Source organism: Nycticebus coucang, chromosome 18, assembly GCF_027406575.1.
Source record: "Nycticebus coucang isolate mNycCou1 chromosome 18, mNycCou1.pri, whole genome shotgun sequence".
Taxonomy (NCBI): Eukaryota; Metazoa; Chordata; class Mammalia; order Primates; family Lorisidae; genus Nycticebus; species Nycticebus coucang.
The window spans coordinates 76617535-76634259 of NC_069797.1; the positions used below are offsets into that span (position 1 = coordinate 76617535).

General features: G+C 51.3%; 2 protein-coding genes across 4 annotated transcripts in view; both read left to right on the forward strand.

Moving 5' to 3' along the window:
- The window catches only part of TMC8 (transmembrane channel like 8), a 256022-nt gene that overhangs the window by 233459 nt on the left and 5838 nt on the right, over positions 1-16725 (forward strand). The window lies entirely within an intron of this gene.
- Positions 1-16725, forward strand: part of PGS1 (phosphatidylglycerophosphate synthase 1) — a 52384-nt gene that overhangs the window by 18733 nt on the left and 16926 nt on the right. For all 3 annotated transcript variants that reach the window (XR_008375667.1, XM_053570559.1, XM_053570560.1), the window contains exons 4-7: positions 718-817; positions 1929-2118; positions 2697-2875; positions 6357-6878. Coding sequence is in view for 2 of the 3 variants with exons in the window: in XM_053570559.1 (XP_053426534.1) it covers positions 718-817; positions 1929-2118; positions 2697-2875; positions 6357-6878 (991 nt within the window). In the remaining variant the exon portion in view is untranslated. The remainder of the gene's footprint in view (positions 1-717; positions 818-1928; positions 2119-2696; positions 2876-6356; positions 6879-16725) is intronic.

Sequence of the window (16725 nt, forward strand, 5' to 3'; positions counted from 1 at the left end):
AAGTGAATGTCAGATCAATACTTCGTGTGGGTCTCCTGGGGTCGTTTTTTGCTCAGAGATAGTGAAATGGGCCCATTGTCCATAGTAAATGTTGTTTCTTGGTCCATCCTCACTCAGAAATTCATAGGTGGGAGCTTTAGGGATTGGTGTGTGGGGAAGGAGGGGGGAGGCAGCTTAGCATCACACTTCCCTCTCTTCTCTGCCTCTCCCAGGAAGAAGGCCGTCCTCTATTTTCAGGACATACCCTTAACTGCCAGCATGGGAAGCCTGTTTGTTCTCGTGGGAGAAGAATGTAATATCCAACCCATGGGGAATGGCCGTGGGCAGGTTGTGTCTTGGATTCGCTCATCAGCCAGTATGTCCTGAGCGCTGTCCGGCCGTAGGGCAGGTGCTCGTCGTCATCTGTGTTGAAATGTACGTGGGAGCTGGTGCCTTAGCGTTTCCAGGGCTGGCAAGGCCCAGCCTGCTGGGGCAGCACACCCTGCCTTGCAGGTCCTCTTTCTCTTCCTGGAGGCCCAGGCTGGCGAGGGTGCTGCTTGTCCTGAAGGAGGCCATCACAGATGGACAGCTCTCAAGGGCTTGGTGTCTGTGAGCTGATGGTGCAAACCTGTGTTTAGAGAGGGTGCTGAGCATGTCTGCTGATAAGACGATTTGTATTTTTTAATATACCGACATATTTTTGAGTCTTATGCTTCTTTTGGGTTTTTTTCCTGATAGGTGGATTGCTTGGAAAGCACTCTAGAAAAGTCACTCCAAGCAAAGTTCCCTTCAGACCTCAAGGTCTCCATTCTCCTGGACTTCACCCGAGGCTCCAGAGGTAGGCAGATGTCACTCTGGCCCCCGTTCCTCTGCTGTCAGGCCCTCAGTGGGGGGAGTTGCTGTCACCTCCTCATTCTCAAGCAGAGACAAGGCTGTTTGAAGATGGGCTAGGCTGCTCGGGACTGCCTGGTCGTCGGAGTCAGGCTTCCTTCCCTAGCAAGCCATTGAAAGCCCGACTAAAACTGCTGAGGCCCAGAAGAAACTTTTTTGACTCTCATGACTAACTTGCTTTCGGTGGTTGTGATTTGGGTTCGAATGTGTCACCAGGACCCAGTTCCTGCTTTTCTTGGGTGGACTTGATTCTCAGGCTCTGTGGTGGCCTTTACTGGCTGCAGCCTGTCTCCCCACAGATACACCTCTTAGCTGTGGGAAGAGAGTCACTCCTCAGTGGGCTGCCGTGGCTGTGTGCGCAGCCTTGAGTTAATTGTGGTTGCCAGGGGCTTGGAGTCTGCTGGATAGCCGACCCCAGGCCTGTGTGTTCTGTGGAGCTGGGAGGGAGGGGACAGAGTAAGTCGAATCATCTTCGCCCAGAGCAGAAATGCTGAGAGTGGCTGTGGGGGTACCTCCAGAAGGAAGTTGGGTATAGTTATAAGAAGGAAGGTGAATAGGTACTGGGTAGCACAAACAGCATGTGTCTGTTGAGCATTCCTGCCCTGAGCGGGGCCAGCATTCAGGTTAAGAAGTTGGTCTAGGGGTGGCGCCTGTGGCTCAGTGAGTAGGGCTCCTGCCCCATATACTGAGGGTGGCGGGTTTGAACCCAGCCCCAGCCAAACTGCAACAACAACAATAAAAAATAGCCGGGTGTTGTGGCAGGCGCCTGTAGTCCCAGCTACTCGGGAGGCTGAGGCAAGAGAATCGCTTCAGCCCAGGAGTTGGAGGTTGCTGTGAGCTGTGATGCCACGACATTCTACCGAGGGCGATAGTGAGACTCTGTCTCTAAAGTTGGTCTAAGACATCATCTGGCTAGAAAGGGCACCAGTTGGTGGGGCCAACTCAAGGGGGGTAGTGTGGGTAGAGATGAGGCCCATGCGGGAGGCTGCTCCCTATGGTAGGAGGACGTCTTTCCTGGGGTGAATCACTGTCCATTTTGTCTGTTCCCACATACTCAGGCAGGAAGAACTCTCGCACAATGCTGCTCCCACTCTTACAGAGGTTTCCAGAGCAGGTCCGTGTCTCCCTTTTTCACACGCCAAACCTCCGTGGGCTTCTCCGGCTTCTTGTCCCTGAGCGCTTCAACGAGACCATTGGCCTCCAGCACATCAAGGTGTACCTCTTTGACAACAACGTCATCCTGAGTGGGTGAGCTGCCCCCCTCTGGCAGTGATAGGGCCTAGTGTTCTCCTTGTCAGCCTGGGAGCACCTGCTTGTGTGATTGCTGTGCATGCATCACCCAGGCATTGTGTGGGCTGTGTAGGCTGCAAGCCCCCTGCTGATGGGAATGTAGCCCCCAGTTACAGGGTGCTTTCCATTTGCTGGCCACCCACATGTACCACCTCATTTAGGTTCTCGTGGTGACCCTATGTAGTATTTTCCTGCCTCTGCGCATGTGAAAACAGATCCGAGAGGACAAATAACTTTGTTGGGCAGAGCCAGAAAAATAAGCAGGAGTCAGGGCCAGGATGGAAATCCAGGGCCTTGTGATTCCAGAGCACGGGCACTGCAGCTGCGTGTGGTTAGTCGACCTTGGTGTCTGCATCTCCTTCCCCTGCTTAGTGCCACTCTTGCCTTGTCTTGTGACATGATCATTGCTCAGTACCTCTTTGGTAGTTGCATCCTGACCTAGTTTGTCACTACCCTGCTGGCTCACCTGAGACCTGAGTCAGCAGCACGCTCTGCACTCTTGCCTGAGTCCTCAACTGCTTCTTCCCTCCCTGTAGTGCAAACCTGAGTGACTCCTACTTCACCAACCGCCAGGACCGCTACGTGTTCTTGCAGGACTGTGCAGAGATTGCTGACTTTTTCACAGACCTGGTGGAGGCGGTGGGGGATGTGTCCCTGCAGCTGCAGAGGGATGACACAGTGCAGGTCGTGGATGGGATGGTGCATCCTTACAAAGGTAGGGGCCTGGCGCTGTTCTCCTGCGGTTGTGGGTGGGATGGGGTGAGGCCCAGGAGAGCACACCTCTGGGTGGTCTTGCCACAGGCATAGGAGCCTTGTGTGGAAGAGCCCCGTTTGGCTTTTCTCAGTGCAGCCAGGCAGATGTGACTCACTGCCCATCAGTCATGCTCTGTGGTGAGGGGCTGGTGCAGGAGGTGGGTGTGTAGGCTTAGGATCTGAGTGCTGGGGTGAGTGAGCCAGGAGCCTGCCCTGACTTACAGGAAGCAGCATGCCCAGTGGCCATCCTCCTTGGGTCAGTTACCGCAAAGCTCCTGTCACACGGGTCCTGTGGCTCTCAGCTCTCTTGAGGCCTGTGGCCTCCTGCCTGGAAAGTGAAATGGGAGAGTCTCAGCTCTGCCTGCTGCAGACAGGCAAGTCTTGGCTCGAGCATTCTGGGGCATTTGCATTCTTGTGATTCCTGTGGCCGTGGCTTCCCCATGGCCCTTAAAGGGCTACTGCTGAATTTGCAACAGTGTCTACAACTTGGGGAAATGAGGTTACACTTGGACTGTGTGAGAAGACTTCCTTGAGTCATGCGGACCTAGAAAAAAGCATCTATGGGGCGGCTGCCTAGCAGAAGCCCCCTCCCTGCACCAGGGGAGCTGTAGGCCATTGAGCTCAGCCATGATCTCACTTGCCTGACTATAGTGGCCAGAGCTGAGAGCTCTCCCATATCACTTCCAGGTAGGAAACCATAGGCCTCAAGGAAGCTGAGAGCCACAAGGCCTGTGTAATAGGAGCCTTGAGGGTACTAGCCCAAGGAGGATGGCCACTGGGCAGGCTGCTTTCTCTAGGGCAGACTCCTCACTCACTTACCCCGGCACTCATACCCTAAGTCCCCAATGCCCGCCACCTGTGCTGTGTGCCCTCTCACCCCCAGTACAGCATGACTGATGGTCCTGTTGCTGCTCGGGTGCATAGTTACTGCCAGTAGGTTTTGAATTTTATCAAAAAAAAAACTTGTGGAAATCTGTTTTCTCTTGTTAAATAAGTGCATACATATTATCCTCAATTTTGTCTTTTGGCTCATAAAGCCTAAAACATTTACTGCGTGACCCTTAAAGCATTCGCAGACCCCTGGTCTGATGTAAGAGGCCAGGCATGAACATGAGGGGAAGTGGGCCACGGCCAGGGCAGGATGCAAGGGTGCCTGGGCAGGAGTGGGAGTGCTGGCATGTGCGGCTGTGCTCAGGAGAGCAGTGTGAGCACATGGAGAGGTGCAGGGTGCTCATGGCCGCAGCAGTCCTTCTGCCCTCCGTCCTGGCCAGCATGTATGCAACATGTGGCTGCTTCCCTCCCATGGTATCTGCCAGTGTCAGCAAGGATGGATTCTTGTGCAGGCCGGTCCTTTTCTTTGTTCTGCAGCCCAGCCTGGAAAGGCACCCGAGTGTATTGTTTCTGCTGTCAGCTCAGAGTATGTGAGCGAGGGGGCGGCAACCCAGGACAACATTCTTGCTTGGCCTTGGCAAAGGCTTGCTCTTCTAGCAGTCTTTTCTGAGAATCAACTTTGACACTGTTGATATTTGCCTTTTTTTTTTCTTTGAGACAGAGCCTCAAGCTCTGGGTAGAGTGCTGTGGCATCACAACTCACACCAACCTCAAACTCCTGGGCTCAAGCAACTCTTCTCCCTCCGCCTCCCAAGTGGCTGGGACTACAGGCGCCTGCCACAATGCCCGGCTATTTTTTGGTTGCAGCTGTCATTGTTGTTTGGTGGGCCTGGGCTGGAATTGAACCCGCCAGTTCGGTGTATGTGGCTGGTGCCTTAGCCGCTTGAGCCACAGGCACCGAGCTGATATTTGCCATTTTTGTATTGTTTTCATTCTGTTAACTTCTATTACGTTTATTGTTTTCTTTGTCTTTGTCTGTTGTCTTTTTTTCTCCTGATGTTTTGAATCGGATGCTTACTTTAAGTTTCGGTCTTTTCTCATCTAACAATAGCATCTTTCCCTTCAGTGTGTCTGGACAGCCACCTGTCGTCAGGGTCTCGTCTGAACATGTAGGGCACCCATGTAGTGCCTGCAGAGGATTCTCGGGCACTTCCCCACTCATGGGAAGCTTTCCCTGACTCCTGTGCTAAGCCTTCCTCTGTATGCCTGCCTGGCATACGCTTGCCCCTTTCCTGGCTAACACTTCCACATCTTTATTTGAGTAAGTTTCCTTTTGAAATAGAACATGTATACTGAACACCAGTCACAGATGCATAGCCCTGCATCTGTTCATAGTGACTAGTTCCTCAGACACCCTCCTTGCGTCCCCCACCCTCACCCCAGGTAACTACTGTCCTGATTTCTGTCACTCTAAATTTCTCTTGACTGTTTTTTTTGTTTTTTGTTTTTTTTGAGACGAGTCTCACAATGTTGCCCTTGGTAGAGTGCCGTGGCGTCATAGCTCTTAGCAACCTCTAACTCTTGGGCTCAAGCGATTCTCTTGCCTCAGCCTCCCGAGTAGCTGGGACTACAGGCGCCTGCCACATGTCTGGCTCTTTTTTTTGTTGTAGTTGTCATTGTTGTTTAGCACCCCTGGCCTGAGTTCGAACCCTCCAGCCCCAGTGTATGTGGCCAGCTCCCTAACCGCTGAACTACAGGCGCTGAGCCTGTTTTATTTTTGTTGTTGTTGTTAAAGAGAATGAGTCTCACTCTTGCCCAGAATGGAGTGCAGTGGTGCAGTCATAGCTCACTTTAGCCTAAAAACTACTAGGCCCAAGTGATCCTCCTGCCTCAGCCTCCTGAGTAGCTGGGACTATAGGTATAACTACCACATTTGACTGATTTTTAAAATTTTTTATTTTTTGGAGACAGGGGCTCAAGCTGTCACCCTGGGTAGAGTGCTGTGGCATGACAACTCACAGCAACCTCTAACTCCTGGGCTCAAGCGATTCTCTTGCCTCAGCCTCCCAAATAGCTGGAACTACAGGTGCCCGCCACAATGCCCGGCCATTTTTTGGTTGTAGTTGTCATTGTTGTTGGCAGGCCCAGGCTGGATTTGAACCCACCAGCTCTGGTGTATGTGGCTGGCACTCTAGCCGCTTGAGCTACAGGTGTCGAGCCTGATTTTTAAAATTTTTTTGTAGAAATGAGGTCTCACTGTATTGTCTAGGCTGGTTTCAAATACCAGACCTCAAGTGATCCTTTCCCCTCAGCCTCCCAAAGTGCTGGGATTACAGGAGTGAGCCCCTGTGCCCAGTCTGTCTTGCCTGATTTTGATCTTTTTTTTTGTATTTGGAATTAAATGCAGGCTCCTGCAGACCAACTCCTTATCTTGGGTGGCCGCACCCTCAGAGGAGCCTAGCTCGGGACTTGTGCCTGTGCTCATTGGATACGCGCTCGGTCAATGATCAGTTGTAGCGTCTGCACTTTCCCGTCACATTTGTCCTGAGCTAGGCAGAGTCCAGACCCTCATTTCTCTTCTTTTCGCTCTTCTTTCTCATGTCTCCCTCCAGGTGACCGGGTTGCATATTGCAAGGCAGCTAATAAGAGAGTTATGGATGTGATCAACTCAGCCAGGACTCGCCAGCAAATGCTCCATGCCCAGACCTTCCACAACGACTCTCTTTTGACCCAGGAGGATGCAGCAGCTGCTGGTGATCGGAGACCAGCCCCCGATACCTGGATTTATCCACTGATTCAGATGAAGCCCTTCGAGATCCAAATTGATGAGATTGTCACTGAGACCCTACTGACTGAGGCTGAACGAGGCGCTAAGGTCTATCTCACCACTGGCTACTTCAATCTGACCCAGGCCTACATGGACTTGGTTTTGGGCACACGGGCTGAGTACCAGATCCTGCTGGCCTCGCCAGAGGTGAATGGCTTCTTCGGGGCCAAGGGGGTGGCCGGTGCCATCCCAGCAGCCTATGTGCACATTGAGCGGCAGTTCTACGGCAAGGTGTGCAGCCTGGGGCAGCAGGAGCGGGTCCAGCTGCAGGAGTACTGGCGGAGGGGCTGGACCTTTCATGCCAAAGGTACGTAGCAGCTGGTCAGAGGATTGCCCCGCAGCCCACGGCATGGGTGGGAGGGCACCACACTCCAGGTTTATTTGCAGCTCCTCCCCAGTAGAGCCCTGCTGTTTCACTTTCTGTCCTCATGGTAGCCCTTGCGGGCGTGTCACAGTTGCCCCATGTTCAGGGAGATGCGAGCAGTCCTAACTTCATTTCAGTTGTATAAGATCTATCTTCCTTTTTATGTACCAAAAAGTCAGGAAGTTGGGGCGGTGCCTATGGCTCAAGGAGTAGGGCGCCAGCCCTATGTACTGGAGGTGGTGGGTTCAAATCCAGCCCTGGCCAACCCTAAAAAAGTCAGGAAGTCATTTCGGAGGCTGTTTAAAAAAATGTGATACATGGGCCATGTGTGGTGGTGGTGCCTGAAATCCCAGCTACTTGGGGGCTGTGGTGGGAGAATAGCTGGAACCCAGGAGTTCAAGACCAGCCTGGAAAACATAGTAACACCCTGGCTCAAAAAAAAATTTTTTTTTAATGTGGCATATATAGGCCAGGCGCAATGGCTCCCTCTTGTAATCCTAGCACTCTGGGAGGCTGAGGCGGGTGGATTGCCTGAACTCACAGGTTCAGGATCAGCCTGAGCTAGAGCGAGACTTCATCTCTAAAAATAGCCGGGCATTGTGGTGGGCACCTATAATTACAGCTACTTGGGAAGCTGAGGCAAGAGAATTGATTGAGCCCACAAGTTTGAGGTTGCTGTGAGCTATGCACCACAGCTCTCTACTGAGGGTGACAAAGTGAGACACTGTCTCAAAAAAAAAAAATGTGGCACATATGCCCTTTCCCCTAAAGTAGATGGAGAGGAATGTGATTAGGCTTGTCTTTTTTTTTTTTTTGAGACTGAGCCTCACTTTATCTCCCTGGCTAGAGTGCCTTGGCGTCACAGCTCACAGCAACCTCAAACTCTTGGGCTCAAGCAATCATCTTGCCTCAGCCTCCTGAGTAGCTTGGACTACAGGTGTTTGCCACAACACCCAGCTATTTTTTGTAGCGAGAGGGTCTTGCTCAGGCTGGTCTTGGACTTGTGAACTCAAGCCATCCATCTGCTTTGGTCCCCCTAGAGTGATGGGATTACAGACATGAGCCACCATGCCTGGCTCGTAGGCTGGTCTTGACTGTGAGAGTTCTTCGCTCTTTGGTGCTCTTCCTGGGGAGCAGGAAGGACCCACCGGGGAGCATTGGTTTGTCATTGACGCTCAGTTGCCTTGTCTTCTTCTCACTGCTGTTTGTTCTTCTCTATGCCAATCCTTTTTCCCTCCATGACTGAGAGAATGGAAGCTGTGTGCACAGCCCTGGCCCCGGCAGATGGACCATAGTCTGAATTACATGTCTATTTCTATCCCTCTCAGGGAACCAAGAGGTATAAGCTCAGGTGCACCTTTCTGAGATGTGGATAAACGTGTTCAAAACCCTGTGCTTAGCGCAGGGCTTACCTGTGGCCTCTAAATGCTCTGCGGGTACCCACTTCTGGCAGCCTGACCACATTTCCAGTCTGACGCTTGGGGAACCTGTTTAACCGGGGGTTAGTCTGTGTTTAAAGAAGGGTAATGGGTACCTGGAGGGCCCCTGGGCCATGAGCTCAGTGCATGGCCTTTCTGGCTTCTCCTCAGGCAATCAGGTGCCTGCTTTGCTTTGCTTCTCTTAGTGGTTCTTCAAACTGCTAAGTGAGGGGAGGGAGGTCCACTTGCCTTAGTCCCTTCTTGGGTGAGGAAGCCAGGTTATAGACTGCCATGGTACATGTCTGTGTTGTTTATACTTCAGGTCTTCTTCAAATCCTCAGATTGAACTTTTTTTTTTAGAGACAGTCTCACTTTGTTGCCCTCGGTAAAGTGCTGTGGCATCACAGCTCACAGCAACCTCAAACTCTTGGGCTTAAGCAATTCTCTTGCCTTAGCCTCCCAAGTAGCTAGGACTACAGGTGCCCACCACAACACCCAGCTATTTTTCTTTTTGTTGTTGTTGTAGTTGTCATTATTGTTTAGCTGGCCTGGGCTGGGTTTAAACCTGCCAGCCTCAGTGCATGTGGTCAGCACCCTAACTTCTATGCTACGGACGCCGAGCCTCCCAGCTAATTTTAATTAATTAATTATTTATTTATTTTAATTTATTTTTATTTTTTTAATTTATTTATTTTTATTGTTAAATCATAGGTATGTACATTAGTGCAATCAAGGGGTACAATGTGCAGTTTTCATATACAATCTGAAATATTCTCATCAATCCCAGCTAATTTTTAAAAAATTTATTTTGTAGACATGAAGTCTCAACATATTGCCTAAGCTAGTCTTGAAATCTACATGAATGTTTTGCTCATATCTTAGCCTCCCAGAGTATGGGAGTTACAGATGTGAGCCACCATGCCTGGTCAAACTCTTTATTATTATTATTATTATTATTTTTTTTTTTGTAGAGACAGAGTCTTACTGTACCGCCCTCGGGTAGAGTGCCGTGGCGTCACACGGCTCACAGCAACCTCTAACTCTTGGGCTTACATGATTCTCTTGCCTCAGCCTCCCGAGCAGCTGGGACTACAGGTGCCCGCCACAACGCCCGGCTATTTTTTTTTGTTGTTGTTGTTGCAGTTTGGCCAGAGCTGGGTTTGAACCCGCCACCCTTGGCATATGGGGCCAGCGCCCTACTCACTGAGCCACAGGCGCCGCCCTCTTTATTATTTTTTTTACAGGCACCTGCCAATTTTTTTTATTTTTAATTGTAGTTTTCATTGTTGTTTAGCAGACCTAGGTTGGGCTTGAACCCACCAGCCCTGGTATATGTGGCTGGTGCCATAACCAAAGAGCTATAAGCGCTGAGCCTCAAACTAAATTTTTTTTTTTTGTAGAGACAGAGTCTCACTTTATGGCCCTCGGTAGAGTGCCATGGCCTCACACAGCTCATAGCAACCTCCAACTCTGGGCTCAAACGATTCTCTTGCCTCAGCCTCCCCAGTAACTGGGACTACAAGCGCCTGCCACAACGCCCGGCTATTTTTTGGTTGCAGTTTGACCGGGGCCAGGTTTGAACCCGCCATCTTCGATATATGAGGCCGGTGCTTTCCCCACTGAGCCACAGGCGCCGCCTGTGAGCCTCAAACTCTTTATTTTTTGAAAGAGAGTTGCCCAGACTGTTCTTACTTTTGAGCTCAAGTGCTCCTCCCGCCTCTGCCCACTTTGCCCTCTATTCTTTTCTTTTTTTCTTTAACTAGCTCTTTGGGGGCTGAACCCAACATGATGTTTTCAAGAAACTCCCTAGAAGGTGCTGATGCCTAGCCTTAACCACTGTCATGCTGGAATGGGGAACTTTTGGCCTGCTCAGTGGAGGCCCACATGCCGGCTCAGGCAGGTGGCCCTGTTTGGTGTGGGAAGTGACTACCCCATTTTACCACAGGGCTCATCCTAGCATGTGTCATGGCCTGAATCAGGCTGGTGGTCAGGTGTCTCAGGGCAGGTAGGGCCGGCTAGTGGGGGGTGTGGGAAAGTGTTTTCAGATTGGTGCTACTTCTGAGAAGGTTGAGTGGGGTGCTGAAGATAGCTAAGTGGTGGGGAGAAGCTCAGCTTTGGGGAGGTGCTGCGCTGGGGCCCCTGCAGCCATGCACAGCAGAGGAGGCTGGATGTGGTTCTTCCCTCACATGCACTGTGGCGGGAACAGTCGGGGTCCCTTGTTGCTTGGGGCCTTTTATCACCTTGCAGGTGGGGAGGTTCCTGGCCTGTCAGCTCTGGCTCTGCTGCGGCAGGCAGCGCTGATAAACGTGAGGTGACTCCCCAGTTACCGTTGAAACAGAAACACCCAACCTGCTTTTCCGGTGTGTCTCACCTTTTCCCGGACTGGCAGCTCCTGCCTCCCTCCTTCCCACTCTGGGAGGGTGGGGCCTGGCCACCTGGGAGTGCTGGATTAGTGGAGAGGCGTTGCTGATCCTACAGCTGGGTCCCAGGGCCAGCACAAGTGTGCATGTGTGTATGTGGGAGAGAGTTGGCGGAGGTGGAGGGTGGCTGCTGCATGGAAGGGGGTGCTTCTGAGCAGAAGGTCCTGTCCTAACGCCAGGAGGCAGGGGTCAGAGATCACTCAATACTAAAGTGAGAGGCTAGGTCCGTTGTGGGGCGTGTGTCAGCACCCTGTCTGGCCATCTTTTGATGGTCACTTGCCTGCAGCAGCTTGTGTTGGTTGAGGGATGAGTGGGCAGTCCACATGGTGGTGGTGGATTTGGATGACCACTTCCTGACTGCCTACCCTTTGCAAGGTGGGTGCTGGGTACAAGCTGTGTGCCTGTTTGGATGTATTTGGGCCTTAGAAAATTCCTGCCAATGGCTGTGTAGCCACTACTACAGTTCCCTTTCCCAAGCCCCTGCAGGGCAGGTCTGGGCTGGTCTCAGCTGTTCTTCTTCCCGGAGGCCCTGGGGCAGAAGAGAGTGTGCTGGGACACTGTGGCTCTGATCCTTGCATCTTGCACAGCACCCGTTTGCCAGCAGAGTACTCCCTTGGGAGTTAGGCAGCAAGATGCTTTGAGGACTGACTTGGTGTTGAACTTGCTGGTGATACAGGGAGGAGTGGCTTGGTGGGGAGAGAGCCTTCCTCGGTGACACGGCCACTTTAGTCAACACCTGCAATGGCTTGGTACCCGTAACATAGTGGTTACAGTACCAGCCACATACCCAAGGCTGACGGGTTTGAGCCCAGCCCGGGCCAGCTAAACAACAATGGCAACTAAACAAAAACTAGCTGGGCGTTGTGCTGGGTGCCTGTAGTCCCAGCCACTTGGGAGGCTGAGGCAAAAGAATTGCTTAAGCCCAAGAGTTGGAGGTTGCTGTGAGCTGTGATGCTACGGCACTCTACCCAGGGTGACAGCTTAAGATTCTGTGTCAAAAACAAAACAAAAAAACAGCTGCAAGTAGATTTCACTGCAGTTCAATGGTAGGAAATTCTTAGGGCTCATTTTTAGGACTTTCTATGTTGCATTTGCTCAGATGCCTTGTTGGAAAGATTCTTGGGTGGTAACTGTTTGCCAAAGCAGTGTTTATTCTGTTCACTAGCCTGAGTATACCTCCCTGGTACACTATACTGGTTTCTTTTTTCTATTTCCTTTTTTTGTCGCTCTGGGTAGAGTGCTGTGGCATCATAGCTCACAGCAACCTCAAACTCTTGGGCTCAAGCAATTCTCTTGCCTTAGCCTCCCAAGTGGCTGGGTCTACAGGCGCCTGCCACAATGCCTGGCGTTTTTTTTTTTTGTTGCAGTTGTTGTTTTAGCTGGCCGGGGCCAGGTTCAAACCTGTCACACTTGGTGTATGTGGCTGGTGTCCTGCCGACTGAGCTGGGGTGCCGCCTATGCTGATTTCTTAACAGATTTCAATATATCGTGTATGCATATATATCATATTTTATAGTAAATTACACTGTTCAAAAGACCAGAGGAGCCTTTGACTGTGTAAAGCCATTTTTGGCAGTTTGGTTTACCTGCTTTTTATTTGGATTTTCCCACATAAGCATGATTTGACGTAGAGATTATCAGTCTTGGAGTTGAGAAGCCTCCGAAGCCTGGTTTTATTTATTTTTTTCTTTTTTTAGGAGAGGGTCTTGCTGTGTTGCCGATGCTAGAGTTCAGTCACTCCTAGTTCACTGTAGCTGTTGATTCCTGGGCTCAAGTGATCCTCCTGCCTTAGCCTTCTGAATAGCTGGGACTATACCTATTTGTTGCACCACCACACCTGAGTAATTTATTTTTTATCTTTCCTTTTGTAGAGGTGAGATCTCACTGTGTTGCCTAGACTAATCTTGAACTCCTGGCCTCAAGTGATCCTCCAATTTAGGCCTCCTACAGTAATGGGATTACGGGCGTGAGCCCAGCCAGAAGCCTAGTTCTAAGTCCAAATTTACCTTTGGCAAAAGCTGAGGGACCCTGTTTAATCTCCCTCCGGTTGAACAGTGATGGCACTGGGTTTTTAGGAGGACTGTGCCTGGACCCATAGCCAAGTGTCTATAAGATAGCTGTGTGGTTCTTGGGACAGGAGGGGTGTCCTGAAGGCTGTGATGAGACCAGGACTGTGTGGGGGTGGAGACACGGGGGAATGGGCTCTGAGTGGTGGCACAGATGCTCGGCAGTGGGATCCCTTGGCACTGGGCCTCTGGCCCATGACCTGTAGTTGTGCTGCTGCAATTTGGTTGTGAAGGAAGGCACTGAAGCCCTAGCTCTTCGCCCGTGTCTTGGTTTCTGAAGAGAGTCCTCAGGAAGGGTGTGGGGGTGCAGCCTGGGCGGGCCCTGTGGTCTGGCAGTTCCTTGTTACCTGGCCCTCACTCCTTACCCAGTAGGTGTGGTGGGACAAGGTTCTTGGAGCTCGGGTAGAATATTGCAGACTGTTCTGAAGAGGTGCTAGGATTCCCTTTCTGAACCTTCTGATCTGGAGCGGGGTGCGGGGCAGGGACAGACTGCTCTGTCAGCTGTCAAAGTGTTACATTTTACTGCTGGGGCAGCAGCTTCAGGGAGCCTGAGTGATCCTGAACTGAGTCAGGCGGTTCTCGTGTGTCTTACTGGAGCATTCTGCTCTGTAGAGAGGGGAGGCCGGGGAGTAGTGCTCGTGTGGGGGTTTCTTGCTGGGATCACCTTTCCCAAGGGCCACAGTCCTTTCAGGCTGGGTGTGGTCCAGTCCTGGGTGATGCAGCATCCTCTGCTGGGATGTGGGCTTTGCCCTTGGGCATGTTTTTTAGGAGGCTCAGAAAACGAGTTTGAGAGTTTGAACGTGCTGCTTTGATTTTCTCTGCATGCAGTACGCTAGCATTCACACCAGCGTGCTGGTGGCTGGGCAGTGCAGGGGCACTGGATTAAGAGATTTCTGGCTCATGTTGACTGGGGAAGCTGTTAATGATTGTGAGAATGTCACTATTTTTACTGCCTTCCCGATAGGCCATTTGGCATAGCACCCAAAGGTGAGCTGATGGTGAGAGCCTGCAGCCGGCCCTGCTTTCTGGGCCATGTCAGGCACTCTCACCTGGGACTCTGTGAGTGTAGCTGGGGGGCTGTGTCAGCACCACTTGCCCTGTTAGGTGACAGCATACACCAGCCCAGGCCTCTTAGTTTCTGGAGGCGCAACAGGCACGTGCTTCTCCATGTGAGGATGGGACTATTGTAATTGATGTCTCTGTCCCTTCCTTGCTTTTATAGGGGTCAGAGAATCCTCAGAGATTTATTACAAATACTGTGGGGGTGGTATTCTTCTTCGTGTTTTTTTTTTTTCTTGAGACAGAATCTCAAGCTGCTGCCCTGGATAGAGTGCCATGGCATCACAGTTCACAGCAACCTCCAACTCTTAGGCTCAAGCGATTCTTTTGCCTTAGCCTCCCAAGTAGCTGGGACTACAGGTGCCCACTACAAGGCCCGGCTTTTTTTTTCTTTCTTGGGTGGGGATCACAGTTGTCATTCTTGTTTCAGCTGGCCCGGGCTGTGTTCGAACCCACCAGCCTTGGTGTATGTGGTCGGCGCCCTACCCACTGAGCTACAGGCGCTGCCCACTGCGGATGTAGGGGTTCGTACATTGGGTTTTCCCAGGAGAGAGCCTCAGAGAAGGTCTCAGCCTAAAACTCTTGGTGCTCCTTCTGTAGAGCCTTAGAATTCTATCCTTCAAGTAATCTTCATCTGTTGGAAGAGCCACCATTGCTCAAATATTTATTGAGTACCTACTGTGTGCCAGGTCATTTGAGGCATTAGGAATGGGCTAGTGGGGACAAGACTAACTCCCTGCCTTCCTAGGGCTCATAGTGTCATGGGGGGTAGATAATAAGCAGGTGAATCTGTACAGACATACTCCAGGCAGTGGCAAGAGTTATGGACAAGACCAAAGCAGGGAGGGGCTCCAGGCAGATGGGAGTCTGCTAGAGGGCCTCAGGGAGGGCTTCTCGAGAGATGGCCTTCACTCAAGCAGAGGCCTGAGTGAAGAGGAAGGCCTGTGTCTGTGTCCAGGAAGAGGGACCAGAAGCGTGAGCCCTGTTGACCACATGAAGCTTGCAGAATGGCGTGAGAGGCTGGGAGTGGTAGCAGCGAAATCAGAGGGCAGCCAGGGCCTGTCAGAAGTAACTTGAGTGAGTGCTGGGGGCCTCTGCCAGGATAGGTGATAAGGAGAGAGCAGAGGCAGAAAGAGAAAACCCAGAACTAGGAGCCCCAGAATCTGCCTGCTAGTGTGGGTTCTCTTCTGCTGCCCCATGCCACGTTCCCACTGGCTCTGGTGAGCTTTTAGGGAGAGGTGGTAGGTGCCTCTGCCTCCCCTGCAACCAGGGCTGTAGTTCTCCTCCCCTCCTTTTATTTATTTATTTTTGAGACAGATTCTTAGTATGTCACCCTCAGTAGAGTGCCACTGCGTCATAGCAAGCAGCCTCAAACCCTTCGGCGCAATTGATCCTCTTTTTTTTTTTTTTTTTAGAGACAGAGTCTCATTTTATTGCCCTAGGTAGAGTGCTGTGCTATCACAGCTCACGGCAACCTCCAACTCCTCAGCTTAGGCGATTCTCTTGCCTCAGCCTCCCAAATAGCTGGGACTATAGGCGCCTGCTCCAAGGCTCAGCTATTTTTTTTTTGTTGCAACGCCCAGCTATTTTTTTGTTGCAGTTTGGCTGGGGCCCAGCTATTTTTTTTTGTTGCAGTTTGAACCTGCCACTCTTGGTATATGGGGCTGGTACCCTACCCACTGAACCACAGTTGCCGCCCCACAATTGATCCTCTTGCCTGAGTAACTGGGACTACAGGTACCTTCCACAAAACCTGGCTAGTTTTTAGAGACAAGATTTCACTTTTGCTCAGGCTAGTCTCTAGCTTCTGAGCTCAAGGAATCCTCCTGCCTTGGCCTCCCAGAGTGCTGAGATTACAGGCGTCAGCCACTGTACCTGGCCTCCTCCTCCTCCTTTTTTCTTTTTAGAGACAGAGCCTCAAGCTGTTGCCCTGGGTAGAGTGCTGTGGCATCACAGCTCACAGCAACCTCCAACTCTTGGGCTTACGTGATTCTCTTGCCTCAGCCTCCCAAGTAGCTGGGACTATAGGCGCCCGTCACAATGCCCAACTATTTTTTGGTTGTGGTTGTTGTTTGGCAGGCCTGGACTGGATTTGAACCTGCCAGCTCAGGTGTATGTGGCTGGCACCTTAGCCGCTTGAGCCACAGGCACCGAGCCCTTCTTTTTTTCAATAAGAGACATGTTTATTTCCAAATACCATGTACATGGGGACAATCACAAGAGTGTTTACAGTTTGAGGTCCAGAGTCCTGCTTCCCCAAACCCAGTTGACTTGGTTTGCTTACTGGACTGAGCTAGAAAAGTCAACTGAGGCCTGGTGGTGATTGAGAGCAAAAATGAATGGAAACCAAATAAATCTGGAGCAGCACGGGCGTGTGAACCTACACAAGTCTCAGTGTAACAAAGAAAAATTTTATTTAGGAACAAAGGGAAAGTTTAGAGCACTTCCAAGTAGTTGGGAGTGGGCCCCTTTCACGGTGGTGTCTCCCGTGCCCTGTGAGCCACCCATCTGGGCTGCCTGCAGTCAGTCCACTCCCAGAAGCGCCTTCTCTGCAGCAAAGCTGCTTACTCCCTTTCCTGGCCATCATTCCTAAATTGGTGGTTCCTGGTGTGGGGGAGATGTTGGCTCCAAAGGTCAGGCTTTGGGATGAGTTGGGCTTATAACCAGTTTATGGCCTTGGACTGGGAATTATACCCACTAGTCCTGGTGCTGACAGTAGCCCCATGTATACACAGCCTGACATCCTGGCCAGTGGTGCAGGTCAGGCCCAGAGCCACACCACATAGATGAAACAGAATGTAATTAAATTAATGAATTAATTTTTGGA